Here is a 16,045-nt window from a genome sequence, read left to right as displayed (position 1 = left end):
TTATGGGTACTGTAGTCCATCATAATACATCACCTGCTCAACGTCCACCGCCAGGTCAGGGATGGAGTAGCGCGAGCTCTTCTTGATGTCCCCAATCTTGGGCAGGTGTGCCGGGGCGCCATTCTTGCGGTCCACCTCTGGTGGCTCCTCACCCTCTGCCTCGTGGTCGCGCTCCGGCCGGGCTAGTAGCTCCTTGAACACTGGGTGGATGAAAGGGGGGAAACGGATTAGTATTTCTTACTTGGTCCTCTTCAATACTGTGTGAAACACAAGGCTTCCATGATAGTGTTACTGTTACTTATATTATTAATATTAGTATTAGTTATTATACTGAACAAAAGTATAAAACACAACATGCAACAATTTTAAAAGATTTTCAAAGATGAGTTACAGTTCATATAAGGAAATCAGTCAATTTAAATAAATACATTAATTAGGCCCTAATCTACGGATTTCACATGACTGGGAATACAGATATGCATCTGTCGGTCACAGATACCTTAAAAAAAAAGGTAGGGGTGTGGATCAGAAAACCAGTCAGTATCTGGTGTGACCTCCATTTGCCTCATGCAGTGCGACGCATCTCCTTCACATTGAGTTGATCAGGCTGTTGATTGTGGCCTGTGGAATATTGTCCCACTCCTCTTCAATGGCTGTGCAAAGTTGCTGGATATTGGCGGGAACTGGAACATACTGTAGATCCAGAGCATCCCAAACATGCTCAATGGTTGACATGTTTGGCAAGTATGCAGGCCATGGAAGAACTGGGACATTTTCAGCTTCCAAGAATTGTGTACAGATCCTTGCGACATGGGGCCGTGCAATATCATGCTGAAACATGAGGTGATGGCAGCGTATGAATGGCACGACAACGGGCCTCAGGATCTCGTCACGGTCTCACTGTGCATTCAATTTGCCATTGATAAAATGCAATTGTGGAGGTGGCTTATGGTAGAGAAATTAACATTAAATTCTCTGGCAACAGCTCTGGTGGAAATTCCTGCAGTCAGCATGCCAATTGCATGCTCCCTCAAAACTTGAGACATCTGTGGCATTATGTTGTGTGACAAATTTAACAGTTGCCTTTTATTGTCCCCAGCACAAGGTGCACCTGTGTAATGATCATGCTGTTTAATCAGCTTCTTGATATGCCACACCTGTCAGGTGGATGGATTATCTTGGAAAAGGAGAAATGCTCACTAACTGGCATATAAACTGATTTGTGTGCACAATTTGAGAAAAATAAGCTTTTTGTGCATATGAACAATTTGTGATATTTGATTTCAGTTCATGAAACATGGGACCAACACTTTACATGTTGCGTTTATATTTTTGTTCAGTATAGTATTACATTCGTAGTTATAGTTAGCCCTCAATTCTCACCTAAAAGATTGGTTTTCACAGAAATTGACAAGTGGGTGTTGTTCCTCAGGATCTCATTGGCTTTGGTGAGCTGGACATTTTCAAAGTTCTGCCCATTCACCTCCAGAATCTGTTCAAAGTCAAACAAAGACACCACAAACATTACATACAGTAATCATCCACATCCTCAATCCCGTTAATTCATGCAAGAGTCAAATCCACAACTCTTATGTAGGCACCAAACTCCAACTTACTGAGCCATGTGAACTATTAAATTACATGACACTGAAACTCATACATATCCTCCCAGGTGTTGGAACCATCCCCCCTTCCCATGCCCATCTCTCTAACAGCTACACTACTACACTACTTGTCTCTATTTCCTCGTAGCAGGTGCTGCCTTGTCATGAAAGGGAGAGGACTTTGTGTTTACACATGAGCGTGCTACCGAGTCATCCTCCTTTCCTCTGGGTGAACCAGGAAGTGATCTCTGGGTGAACCAGGAAATTACCTTTGATCTCTCTGTGAGTGAGGGGCCTTCCTCTGCAGTCATTACCACAGTGCTGATGGTGCAAATCAGGTCTAACGGCTGTTTCTGGGTCAGCCCTTATTAAAGAAACACTGGTCGTAAATTCGGCTAAGAGGTCTCGTTAATGGGCCGATGAAAAGGGTAGGGAGATTGATAAGGGTATTTGAGCTCTTGTTAGACAGTCACTCACTGTGTATATGGCAATACATGAGAAGGTTTGACAGGAGAATTGTAAGAGTAAAAATGCTTTGCAGGATGCTATGGTTCATATTTCATTTGGGAAGCAGCTGCAGGGAAGTGTTTAAGGAGTATACATTTTATCTACACCAAAGCCCAGCCAAGCAGGGTTTCCAAGCTGGCATCCTGGATTTAACCTATGATCTTTGGAACCCTTGGGGCAAAGTGTGAAAAATCACTCCTGAGTAAACTAGTGAATGAGCACTCCTCACTTCTACACTGTCATTGCTGTCTAATATGTGGTGATCTTTCTGGCACAAAACAGTGCCATACCATCAATCAGGTGGGTGCAACACATACACTGGTATTGGATGAGGGAAGTTTTCCTTACCACTTCCTTCTACGTGAAGCATTTTGAACATATGAAAAAACACTATATAAAGAACATTCTTGTTACTTCACCTGGTCTCCTCGTCTGAGGCCGGCCTCTGCGGCCTTGCTCCCGGGCACCACGCTGTCGATGAAGATGCGGAAGCCTTTCTCGGAGCCCCCCAGCAGGGTGAAGGCTAGAGGGGCCTCCCTCGACGGCTTGGTCAGTGTCACTAGACGCAGTTTGGCTTTAGCAGCGCAGGCAATGTTTAACAGTCTAAGGTGGCCACACATTTTCTGTAAAGGAAATTGAGAATGTTTAGTATTTTGCTAAATTCAGGGTTTGTGTTTGTATCTCAACTTTGTTACAATGTGAAAGAAAAAGAAAAAACATTTTAGAATTTTTATTGTGAAATAAGAGAGTAGCGCAAGGCAAATGTTTGACTGAATATACAGTACGAGTCAAAAGTTTGGACACACCTACTCATTCAAGGGTTTGTCTTTATTTTTACTATTTTCTACATTGTAGAATAATAGTGAAGACATCAAAACTATGATATAACACACATGGAATCACAAAGTAACCAAAAAGGTGTTAAACAAATCAAAATATATTTTATATTTGAGATTCTTCAAAATAGCCACCCTTTTCCTTGATGAAAGCTTTGCACACTCTTCGCATTCTCTCAACCAGCTTCATGAGGTAGTCACCTGGAATGCATTTCAAATAATAGGTTTGCCTTCTTAAAAGTTAATTTGTGGAATTTCTTTCCTACTTCATGCGTTTGAGCCAATCAGTTGTGTTGTGACAAGTTAGGGGTGGTATACAGAAGATAGCCCTATTTGGAAAAAGTCCATATTATGGCAAGAACAGCTCAAATAAGCAAAGACAAAATGACAGTACATCATTACTTTAAGACATGAAGGTCAGTCAATCCGGAACATTTCAAGAACTTTGAAAGTTTCTTCAAGTGCATTCGCAAAAACAATCAAGCGCTATGATGAAACTGGCTCTCATGACGACCGCCACAGGAAATGAAGACCCAGAGTTACCTCTGCTGCAGAAGATAAGTTCATTAGATTTAACTGCACCTCAGATTGCAGCCCAAATAAATGCTTCAGAGTTCAAGTAACAGACATCTTAACATCAACTGTTCAGAGGAGACTGATTGAATCAGGCCTTCATGGTCGAATTGCTGCAAAGAAAGCACTACTAAAGGACACCAATAAGAAGAAAAGACTTGCTTGGGCCAAGAAACACAAGCAATGGACATTAGACCGGTGGAAATCTGTCCGTGGGTCTGATGAGTCCAAATTTGAGATTTTTGGTTCCAACCGCCGTGTCTTTGTGAGACGCAGAGTAGGTGAACAGATAATCTACATTCCCACGTGAAGCATGGATGAGGAGGTGTAATGGTGCTTTGCTGGTGACACTGTCAGTGATTTATTTAGAATTCAAGGCACACTTAACCAGCATGGCTACCACAGCATTCTGCAGCGATACGCCATCCCATCGGGTTTGCGCTTAGTGGGACTCTCATTTTTTTTTCAACAGGACAATGACCCAACACACCTCCAGGCTGTGTAAGGGTTATTTGACCAAGAAGGAGAGTGAGAGTGCTGCATCAGATCACCCGACCTCAACCCAATTGAGATGGTTTGGGATGAGTTGGACCACAGAGTGAAGGAAAAGCAGCCAACTAGTGCTCAGCATATGTGTGAACTCCTTCAAGACTGTCGGAAAAGCATTCCTCATGAAGCTGGTTGAGACAATGCCAAGTGTGCAAAGCTGTCATCAAGGCAAAATGTGGCTACTTTGAAGAATCTAAAATATATGTTGATTTGTTTAACACTTTTTAATAGTTTTGATGTCTTCACTATTATTCTACATTGTAGAAAATCATAAATAAAGAAAAACCCTTGAATGAGTAGGTGTGTCCAAACTTTTGACTGGAAGTGTATAATGAAGGCAAAGGAGGAGTAATGGCTGAACTGGATATGAAACATGCTATGCTTAACTGAGACACGGACCTCTCTCTCCAGATTGTTTTCGAACTCTTCTAGAAAGCGAGTCATTGCTGGGTCGCCTTCAAAGTCATTGAAGTGATTGTTCACCCACAGCAAGACTACCCGTGTAACCTGGGGATGCAAGAAGAAGGGTTCATTTTCACTCACAGTAAAACAAAAAAATGGCTTGGATTGAATGCCAGCTAGTTAGATGCATTTCCTCACACTTAGGTCTGTGTATGTATGTGTGTTTGTGCGCAAATATGTATTAATCTCCATATATGTGACTTGTTTCAGGAAACTAGGCGTATGTCGCACATCACTACTTCACAGGAGAGGCATTTGAACATAAACTTTATTTTTTATCAAAATGCGTTTTTTTGGCAGAAATGCCTTCTGGAACATGTGAACTTTCAGGTGCCTTAATAACAAACTTGTATTACATCCATAAATACGAATAAAATTGTTATATTACGAGCCTAGTTGTTTAGCCATGGAAAAAGACAGGAACCTTCCCACTAGCCATGATTGGCTGAGATAATGTATGGGCTGGACATGCCGGGAGATGAGTTTGGATTGGTATGCCACGTAGCACGCTTCTGTCAATAACGTGAGCTGTTCAATATGTGTTGACAGTCCTTTCTACCACGCCGTTTTTTTAAAGATAATGTTAGCCATCGAGAACTACAAAAGTTTTGCTACTTTTCTCAACAAAATTGAGGCCCTGAATTTAGCAGCCGCTATCGACAGATCAGTAGGAAAAAGTGATGGGCTACTTTCTGCACATGCCACGGTCAGTGTGAACCGGAGTGACTTGACACAAAGCTGGCCAAACAAGATGAAGCTACAAACAAAACAGAGTTAAATGGTTTCAGTCTGCCGTGAAGCGTTCATCCATGTATACGGGTAAGAGTCTAGCTACATTTTCCAGATGTCCGTTTCTAATTTAGTCAGAAAGTCATTTTTATTGCAAATTAAAGCATACTGTTAGTTAGCTAGCAAACGTTAGCTTGCTGGCTCGCTAGCTAACGTTACGTGTATGATCTGTGTAGTAATATTATTCTAATCAGAAATCCATTTGCATTGCTAGTTATAGCCTAATGTTAGCTAGTTAACATTGAACCTAGTTTGTTAGCTTCAGCTACCTGCAGATTCATACTACAACTATGACAATGTTTGTATTGGTAGTAGTATGAGTTGGGGTTATGCCGGTTCATTGTTTAGCTAGCTAGCTACCTAGCTAGCTACATGTCTAAACAAAAGACTCCACTTCGGCCGGATTATTACATGACCCATCAAATTAGCAGGTGTGTCTGGGGGTGATTACGGCCATCGATTGTATTTCATGAACATGTGTACATGTCTAGACATTAGTGACCCATCCACTTAGCTAGATGTGGGCGAGGGGTGGTTATAGCATTTGCTTCACATGACCCATCAATTTAGACAAATGTGTCAGGTAAGCGTCATCTAATAATGATAAAATATAAAATATTTTTATCTGCACACTTTCTGTTTTTGATATTGATACTATGCAAGTACCATCACTGTACCATTTACACCTTCTGCATCCTGTGCATGTGACAAATAAACTTAGATTTTATTTGATATAGCGTGTGTTTACCACATGGCCTCACATGTGAATCCTTAACGAGATGGGTGGGGCTAAGGCTTAAGAGGTTGTGAACGATGCTGAATGGGTGTAGACAAAGAAGAGCTCTCCAGTAGGTGTACCAAAACGTTCAAGGACCATTTTCTCAAAAGTGAGGTTACAAGTTTATCAACTTTCAAAGCAGAATTACTTTCCCATTGTTCCTCAACTGCAGTCTATGATATACCATTTTCTAGCTCTGAGTCTCTACTTTTATCCAATATAAAAAACAGGCAGTCGGTCACATTGGTAAGAGTGTATGCATGCATGCATCTGTGATCTATGTGGTATTATCTATGCGTTTACTATGACGGATGTTAAGTACTGTCTAGCTTCCATTACAATGCAATGACTGAAATGCTTTACTGAAATGGATAGTAAAGCTTTTGAACTGGGAGCGGACCTTGTCCCTGAGGCTTGGGTCGTGGAACCACTCGAGGAGCTTCTTGCCCACGACCATGGGGCTGGAGAGGAAGGTTCTGTAGGTCAGTAGGAAGTCCTCGATGTAGGTGGGGTCCACCACAGAGTGCTCCTCTACCAGGTGCATGGTCAGACGCTCCGTCGTGCCCTAAGGGAGATGGTGTACAAGGAGAAGCGTTTTAATGTTTGTTTTGAGTCTCATGTGTATCATGTCACTGTGAAGACACCAAAAGGCAACTTTCCACATTTTGTGGACAATACTTTTTTTCTGTTCTATTCCATTTACAAAGATAATAGAGATTAGAATAGAATCCTTTAGGTAACACTCAAAGTTGTATACATAGCATTTATTGAAGAATGAATGAACTCACCTTGATCACGATGTGTCCCTTCCGTGTGCCAGTGCGGTCCAGCTCGCGGTGCTCCTTGACCATGACGATCTCGCCCTCCTCCTCCACCTTCTGCATGTTCTTCTCCACCTGGTTGAGGATGCAGCAGTAGTCCTGCTGCGCTATGCACACAAACTGGAGCAGAGCAGAGAGAGAGGAGAAGTAGTTAGCTTGGGGACACAATCTTTTTTAGACCAGCATGGCTGAGATCAATTTTGAGCAAATCTATTTTATGATACCATTGACATAAATACAATCTCTTAGAGAATTAACCCCAGTGTCTTAATTTGAATTATTGGCAAATTATAACTAGATACTTAATTCAAGCTTGATTTAAAATGCAACTGACTAATTGCACAAGTAAATAACAGGGTCCAGTAAATCATACAGATCAATATATCTGATGGAAATAAGGCCCCTATGATGGGCCATCGACCAATCGTCCATCATATGAGCCAGTCGCAGTGCTGGGCCTTACCTGACAGTCGTCCACCTTGGTCTTCATTACTCCCTTCATGTACTCCTTCTCCATGGTGGGGGAGACCCCGAAGCTGTTCCCCATACACAGGATCTCAGGCCTGCCCTCAGGGTACGTCACCTCCACTGAACCGTTCAGGATCACTGACCACGAGTCCAGCTAAGGGGGTCAGAAGTACTCAGTGATCATTCAGTGGACATCAATGGTTTTAATATCAGGCTAGGATCAATGTTAAAGGAAATGATCACCACAATGATCCTTTAAACACATTGTTTAATCACAATTAGCGATTAGTTAGCCATTAGCCATGTCTGATTTAGGATTGGATCGATGTTTAATGCTATATTTTGGCAGGGAATCAAATTGAACTAAGATGATGAGCATCACATTCTTTGACAGGTGATATCTTTAAATCACTGGTCACAAATGTTTCAATAGCATAATAAACTCCAGTTTTAACGCTACAATAATAACTAAGCTTTTACCCTTTTATTATGGAAGTAAAAGCAAATCATATTTTATACCAAGAGATCGATTTCTCCCTCTATTTCTTCCCTATAGCATCATCAACAATACATATAAATCTGACAATGCACTAAGGCATTATAGTGGACATGTTACTAACACAAATCAGCTCAATGGGATGTTATTTCTCATTGACTGGACTGCCATAGAAGTGAACTGCCCTTAAGGGTATGGCTCTTCACTCTATTGTTTGGGTGCATCGCAGTGGAAAAATGGCTTAATTCAAAGCCAGGGCCTGTCCAGGCTGTAGAGAAAGTAGATAAGTGATCTCTCTTCTGGTCCCCTTAGGGAATCTTATGATCCCGAGATTCTTGGAGATGGCAGTCATTCATGTTTAATAGGGAAAAAAACATCAGAAACCTTCATTGGTAATGGCAAGGGCAAAGTGCATGCCCAGGCCATAGATGTGCAAACCCAGACACATTCAAGGCACACACAATACAGACATAAGAGAGACACTTAAGACACACACATCCCCCTCCCCACACACACCTCTTCCCCGTCATTGAGGACGATGGTGCCGGCGCGCTCAACCACAGCAAACACCATGACGGCACACAGCTCCCTCCTCACCGACATGGTCATGTTGGCGAACGCTGGCAGCTGATGCATGAACTCCAGTAATTGCTCTGTGGAAAGGTTGAAGAGGGGGAGGAGAGGAGGTTAGGAAGGTTGACACAGAGGAGAGAGAGAGAGGACGAGCATAGGTGGACTTGGCAGTCCTTCAACTTCTCTGCGGCTTTGGACAAGGGCACAGCTAGCGCGAGAGAAAGTGAATTAAATTCAACCCCACAATAGTGATGAGTACCCAACAAAGGGATTATTATCTTAAGTACACTAAGGCAAACTATCAATTTCATTTTCATAGAGATAAAAAAAAAAAAATCTGTGCATGAGCATAAAAGTAAAAGCAGACACTGCGTTTCGCAACCTTTTGAGTGTAAACATTTTGTGATCGACGTTCAAAAGAAAATTCACTTCCACAGTGTGTCAACCTTAATTCACATTGGGGCTTTCAGCTCAGCTGTATAGGACATTGCCTATCCTGATTCCTGCGCCATGCATTTTTTTGGCTCCTTGAAATAGTTCGCTGTGGCGTTTTGGGGTGATTTTGGACTAAACCGGGAACCAGGAAAGGACTCCCCTTGCTAGGCACCTAAAGCAAGTCTAGGGTGCTGTGCTTGGCATGGCAAACAGTGTCATGTGTGAAGCCTTCGGAAGCACTGAAACTTTAATGTGTCGGGAGAGGAGAGGATGTGCGGCGTTGACCTAAAAAAGCCTGCCGGCACAGAGAGCAGGGAGGGGAGGCGGGGAGGTTGGGGGTTCGTCGAGGGGAGGAGAAGGGGTGGTGGGTGTATTTTCTCTTTTTGTCTCACTCTCTCTTTCTGTATTTGTATCCACTATATCATCCACACACCACATCTATAGCTAAGCTTAAAATGTGAGTAACTGTGAACTAGTCTCTTTTCTTTGGATCACTATCACTGTATTGCTGCTAACAGGCCTATGATATCACAGGCTTTGTGTGGCACAGACAGAATATCACTCCGGGCTAAAATAAATTCACCTAATGAAAGCAGTGAAGCACAAAGGCCTGCAGATTGGCACATAATTCACGGTAGCTAGCTAATACAGAGGGGCGGGGCAGAGCAAAACTAAGGGCGTGGCACTGGGAGAGGGGGCGTGGCTGTAGATTATTTGACTAAAATCATGAATGCTTGATTAAACTGATGAGCCTACAATGGGAACTCTGGGTAGGATTAACCCTTTGTGAACTAAGCCTATTTGCTCCCATTGCTTTTTCAAATGTCTTGCCAAAAAATAGCAAACACTTACAAGGTATTTTAGCAGTAGTACTGTAATTAAACAATGGAATAGGCATATTAACAGTTGTTTCTAGATTTAGCGTAAGGGTTCAATTGTAGTGTGGAATAGTCGTTGGGTGCCCCTTTCTGTGCCAAAATCATCTATTAAAACAATTAGGAGCCAATTTCTGAGGCAGGAAGCAACATAGCAAAGCAGGGAAGGGAGGGGGGGCACCCTGCCAAGTGCCTACATAACGGTAGGGAAACACTGGCACACTACCAGGTAAATACATTTTGGTTCCCAGAACGTTGTGAGAAAGTTACTTTTCAAACAATCAAAGGGGAACCTTTAGGGAATGTTAGAGGAACATTCTGTGTGCTAGCACGGACTCACCTATGTCGTCATCGGTGCGGTCCATGGGGTCCTTCTCCAGGCAGTCCCGCACAATGTCGCGGCTCATGAGGGGGTCCGACGCTCGCTCAATGTCCTCCTCGTCATCGTCCTCCTCTGAGTCGACGTTGGTCTCGGGCAGCCCGCTAAGGTCCATGTCGCCCGGTTCGTTCTCCGTGGCCTGAGGGTCAAAGTAGAGGAAGGATGTCGGTCAGTCATCCTGGATCAAGTCATCCAGGAACAACAATAACACAACAGTATTCTCCATCGTAACAACAACCATCAATCTTAACCAGTGAGTTTTAGTAACATGAGTGCAGGAAAATGGTCAATGGTCTGCACTAAGCTGCAAACTGGTGGGCTGAGATTAGAGGTTGGTAAATATGGTGCAATAACTACACATAATGGCTGGCAAAAAAAACTAACAATGGTGATAAGCAGAACCTGCATCGATGCAATGCATCAAAAGTGACAATGTCAGTTGTAACAGAGTACAACCAAGGAAAGAAACTACCAGTGCCAATAGTATTCTCAACACCTAGCCTGTTCAGTAAGACTGATAGGTCTTGGTGTATGTGAGAGACACTGCATATCAAGCATCCTGCCATGCATAAAACACCCAGCTAATTTTCTCACAACTCTTTCTCTCGCTCTCCCTCTCCAGCTCCCCTTTAGAGCCTGACAACCTCTTTGAAAGAGTGAGAGAAAATATGGAGGAAAGAGAGAAAAACTAGGAGCGAAATAAATGCAATTGACAATGTCACAGTGATATTAATAGAACGTTTGGCGCTGCGCATCCATCAAGGCTTCTCAAACACTATAAATATCGTTGAGAGGCCATATTGCATGTTTTGCGCTCTCAACACGAGCTCCGCCTTGAGAACGAAAACCACGCATGAAACACAGGGAGATGAAAACTAAAAACAATCCTGGCCCAGATGTGTCGAGTGCTAACCAACTCTTCTTACCTGAATGCAGTCCCTAAATTCCTGCCTTTTCAAAGAGAGAGCTAAAAACAATCTTGCCTTCATATACTGCCTGCAGAAGCCTAGTCCGAGACGCATCTTTACCGCCCGGGTTGCCAGTCGTGTTTAAATTTTTCAGAGCTTCAAAGAGTCCCCGTCTTTCACAGAACGTAGTCCTGTCATTTCTCCTTAACCACCAGGTGGAAACGTCTCATTAATGATTCAGGGTGCCGTCTGAGTAGCCACTCAGGCGTCATGAGGTCAGCGAGGTGGGCGGGCCAGAGGGGCCTGATGGGGCGAGAGCGCAAAGGGGGCGGGGTTATTCCCTTGGGGAAGGGGTTGGTAAAGTGTGGACATGTGGAGGAGTGAAACAGCGGAAAATCTGAAGATCGAGGTATGTCGGTTTTCCATGCGACAGGGAATAACCGAGTTGCTGAGATGGAGAATCTTAGAAAACTGTCTTGAAAATATCTGGAAATCTCAGCAGCATTGAAAACAGCTATCTGTCTTCAGCTTCACCTTGATGTGAATGTCTACTGATGCCGAAACCCAGTAGAAAACAACTACATTCCACAAAAATAAAACATTGTTGGCATGCTTCAAACCTCAGGAGGACACTGTCCTAAAATAGCAGAGATATGTCCTCACAGTAGCTTTCATTGATTAAATATTGTTGTATGTCAATTCCATATTAGCCACCCACCTCAGGCTTGTAATATACTAAATGCTTGTTAGTGGTGTGCTGATCATAATTTAGAAGTGTGTGCCTGAGGGAGATTGCAACACCTTCGGATTTGATTCGGACAACATTTCCAATGAGTTACACAATGTTACCAACACACTGGGAATTCTGAACCGTTAAAATCTAATCAAAAATGTAAAATGTTATCTCGAAAATACAGAGAAACTCAGAACCCCTCTGTGTATGTGTGTACGCATGTGTATGATGTATGATCCATAAATGTGTGGTGAGCGAAAAAGGGGGGGTAGTTAATATTTCAAAAGGGCTATTCTTGGATCAATGCTTTCAAGTGTCCTTCTGAAGAACCAATTTCATGATTTATTCAGACACAAAACAGTCGGCCATGTTTGCAAGGCAGTGACAGTGAGGATGCAGCTCCATTCTTCTGGCCCGGGAGAAAGACAATGGGGCACTCCAGCGGACACGGCTCGTGGATGAAAGGAAAGAGTAGCATCGCCAAGCGCTTTACCCTGGTAGACATCTGTCAAGAACACTCAGAAATGTGAATAGTTGTCTAATCATAGACATACAGTCTTATTAATAGACAATATTGTCTAATTATTGTTCTTTAATCATGTAAAATCTCTTTGAATTGGTCTTATCACCATCATCGAGATTGAAGCAACAAACACAGTCACTGGTCTGCAGCTGCGGGACAAATCTAATTCGAGTCTCATGATTTTGTTACACACTGACTAAATAGGCCTGTGTTTTTATGCTGGATCAACCCTCCTTCACTCTATGCTCCAGCCCTGATGATGTGGACAGCTATTAACCCAAACATGCTTGTCCAGGAAGGAACTACTACCGTGTCATCCATTTTCTCTAAGCTTTGAAGACGGTAAATCTAACATTCTCAGACTAAGTGATGGTGGGTCTGGGTCACCTCCATTAGTGAGCGAGTAAGACTGAATAGAAATGGGGAGGGATAGAGAGAAAAAGATAGTGATGAGAAGCTATGGACAGATAGATCATAAAGAGAGAGGCGGACTGGCGAAGGAGAACAGTAGACTTTAATGGGGCCGCTACAGCAGACCTGTTAATGACGACCTACCAGATGGCCCTAAGACTGGATGAGGGGCATAACCTGCCCCCACCCCCCCACACGCAGTATGTACTGTACACAGATTGTGCACGTGCACACACAGAAATGGCAACAGACTGACACCGACTAATGCACACACGCACAGCGCACTCACACAGATGCACACACACAGCAGGTGATGACGCCGGGAGCCAATGGGGTGCCTGTGTGTGGTAAGAGGATTAGGTGCGATTGGCTTTGGGGCCTGACTACAGTCACGAGATGGTGGAGTGTGGGGGGGGGGGGGGGGCTGTTCTGTTCTATGGGCATTTAGAGGGCGTTGGGGGGGACATTGCTGGGACATTTGAGGGAGGCCTGCTTACCTGGTAGGTTGCTACTTTCAGAGTGGGGGGGTTGGAAGGGGGACTGCTCTACAGGCATTTAGAGGATGTTGTAGGGACGTTACGAGGACGTTACGAGGGGGGGGGGGGCCTGTGCTTACCTGGTATATGTCTGACAGGCTGCTGCTTCCAGAGTCGCTGGTGATACTACATCCTGAGTGGCTGGAGGACACGTGGGTCACCTGTGGGTGCAAGCCGTCGGCCAGGTGGAGTCGGCTGAAGTCTGCAGGGAGCTGCACACACACACAGACAGATGGTCAGTTTCACCAGTCACAACCCACTCACACCACCGACACACGACTGTCCGGCGTTTAAAAGGCACTTGGCTCCATGGTGGGTGCAGCACTTGTTTAGCCATTACCAAAACATTGCAATCAAATTAGAGTCCCGTCTGTATTAGATGTTAGTGTGGCCAGGGAACGAGTGGAGTTGGTAGGGGAACGTGTGGGAGCACAGAGTTCCCAAAGCGAAAATGTAGAAATTATTTGAGATGTTGAAATTATTTTGCCGCTGAATGCCCTGTGAATTGCCAGTGGGCGAGTTCTGAGTTCCCAGAGTGATTTTTGATTCTAGATGGAAATGATTCATCATCTTCAGCTCATTTAAATTAATTTAACCCATCTCCTTCTCCTGTGATTACACAGCAGTCTTAATAGAACATGCATGAAAAGAATACTAATGAAGCCTGTGAGTTAATGCTAAACTTCTTCCAAATAATTCATAATCAAATGAATTAATTAATAACATTTCCCACTTTTATGGTATCCGTGGGGAACATTTATGGAGTTTAACAACATGTATTTATCTAACATTAAAATAATAATATATTTTCAAATGTCTTGACATTTTAAGCCCCCCTGCAATAGTGCCATTTACTCAATGCTTTTAAGTGCACATAAAACCAAGATCTATTGTCAATTATCTCCAGAGTGGCGCAGTGGTCTAAGGCACTACATTGCAGTGCTAGCTGTGCCACTAGAGATCCTGGTTCAAATCCAGGCTCTGTCATAGCCGGCCGCGACCGGGAGACCCATGGGGCGGCGCACAATTGTAGCTCAGTTGGTAGAGCATGGCGTTTGCAACGCCAGGGTTGTGGGTTCGATTCCCACGGGGGGGCCAGTATGAAGAAAAGAAAAAACATATATATAAAACATAAAATACAAAATAAATAATAATGTATGCACTCACTAACTGTAAGTCGCTCTGGATAAGAGCGTCTGCTAAATGACTAAAATGCAAATTCTATTTGAAAGTGCAGCGTTTGGTAGGCAAACTTTGCCGTTCTGTTTCGTGTCCATATTTGCTGAGCTCATCTTGTGTGTATAGAAAGTAGCCATAGGCCAAGCAGTGAGGGTAGTTGGGTACTGGGTCTTGCGTGCTGGTGTGACCGACTGGGATTCAAATCTGGGTCTCCAGCATGTCACAAGATTGTGTTAGCCTGTTGAGCTAAAGCCTTGACAAGACATCAGTACCAATGGCAACAAGCATGTATAACTACCTGACTCCCAGAAACATTCTGTGGTGTTAGTCACACATAGACTCATCATGAGGCAGTGAATGTAACATTGAGGCTTCAAGTAGCCCATCATTATGTGTGTTTAATATGGAAGAGTGCCTACTAGATCCAGTTAAAATGAATATGACCCAATTTCCAAGCTATATGGAGATGACTGAGAGACGCACCGCCACCAGAATTTCCAGGGCAGAATTAGCATTAAAGCTAATGCAAGAAAATGGTGCAAAATGGTGCAAAATCTCAAAAGGGCTAGCTAGAATAACAAAACAACAACAACAACTGCTATTAGCATTCTGGAGCATGAATCCACAAGCATATCTATCCGAACAGAAACAAGCCTATGTAAGGAGTAGAAAAATCATTAAATGTATCAAAAGGAGATTAGAGGCCACAGTACTCCAAGAGGCATAGTTAAATAAGAATATTTGAGTTTTAATGTTTTATTTATCTATTTATTACCATGCTCAAAGCTTTAAGGGAGGCAGTTGCTCCTTAAACCCAACCCCTGGCAGCGACAGTGCATGAATATTTAAATCTTCACACCTAAAAGCACAGTGCATGTGATTAAACTGCTTCAATCAGGGCGTCACTGCTGGAAAGAAAATGTGAAAAGAAGAACATTGGCAGTGCTTCAGCTAAGAAATTTGAATACAAACTAGAACAGGAAAATAGTACTGCTCCAGATATTAGGCCTATACACCGAACCATGCTATTCACAACCACCAAATACATTCACGCACGTAAAACAGTCATGAAACTGCACAACAGTCATGAAACTGCACAAAAGATCTGCCCCAGATGCATGCTTGAACTTAAATAACCACTTTGTCGCTGATGAATTATGGAGAAACACTTTCAATAAGAGTAATTCTGGAGGTCTCAAATGGTTGACAAATGTAATACATTGGATGTATAATACATTTCGAGGTTAATTTGCAACTAAATCGGTTTGACTCATCTCCCCCGATATGTATGCATAGTCAATCTCAGTCTCCATGTGTAGGGATAGAGCGTGAGGCTGAGGAGGAGAGGTATTAACATTGGTTTGAATTACTTAATCAACAGCTTTTAAAGGTGGGAAAAGTGATGACTGTTCTGCTCCTGGAATTAACACTTCCAAATTCTCCATATTCCATGGAGAATATGTTTTTGGTTAAGAAATCACTCAATATTCAACACTTACATTAGGCTATATAAATTTTTTGACAGGAACCACCACAGAATTGTAGTAGATACTAAACTATGTCAAGGAATTTAAAAAGTGTTGGTGTAGAACTGCAATGAATTGTAAGTC

The 16,045-nt window shown here is 43.0% G+C and overlaps 1 protein-coding gene across 18 annotated transcripts in view; it reads right to left on the bottom strand.

The window, feature by feature from the left end:
- LOC121535521 (rap guanine nucleotide exchange factor 2) overlaps nt 1-16,045 on the bottom strand; it is a 136,732-nt gene that overhangs the window by 18,589 nt on the left and 102,098 nt on the right. For 9 of the 18 annotated variants that reach the window (XM_041842663.2, XM_041842735.2, XM_041842743.2 and 6 more), the window contains 10 exons: nt 13,337-13,468; nt 10,107-10,284; nt 8,400-8,536; nt 7,383-7,541; nt 6,887-7,039; nt 6,499-6,663; nt 4,457-4,576; nt 2,531-2,734; nt 1,384-1,492; nt 34-200 (listed from right to left, as the gene is read on the bottom strand). In XM_041842663.2, coding sequence (XP_041698597.1) covers nt 34-200; nt 1,384-1,492; nt 2,531-2,734; nt 4,457-4,576; nt 6,499-6,663; nt 6,887-7,039; nt 7,383-7,541; nt 8,400-8,536; nt 10,107-10,284; nt 13,337-13,468 — 1,524 coding nt within the window. The remainder of the gene's footprint in view (nt 1-33; nt 201-1,383; nt 1,493-2,530; nt 2,735-4,456; nt 4,577-6,498; nt 6,664-6,886; nt 7,040-7,382; nt 7,542-8,399; nt 8,537-10,106; nt 10,285-13,336; nt 13,469-16,045) is intronic. The other 9 variants (XM_041842682.2, XM_041842718.2, XM_041842752.2 and 6 more) reach the window with 2 other exon arrangements.

This window comes from Coregonus clupeaformis, chromosome 2, assembly GCF_020615455.1.
Source record: "Coregonus clupeaformis isolate EN_2021a chromosome 2, ASM2061545v1, whole genome shotgun sequence".
Lineage (NCBI taxonomy): Eukaryota > Metazoa > Chordata > Actinopteri > Salmoniformes > Salmonidae > Coregonus > Coregonus clupeaformis.
Note: the sequence above shows the minus strand (reverse complement) of the source record. Positions and strands in the feature narration are given on the sequence as shown.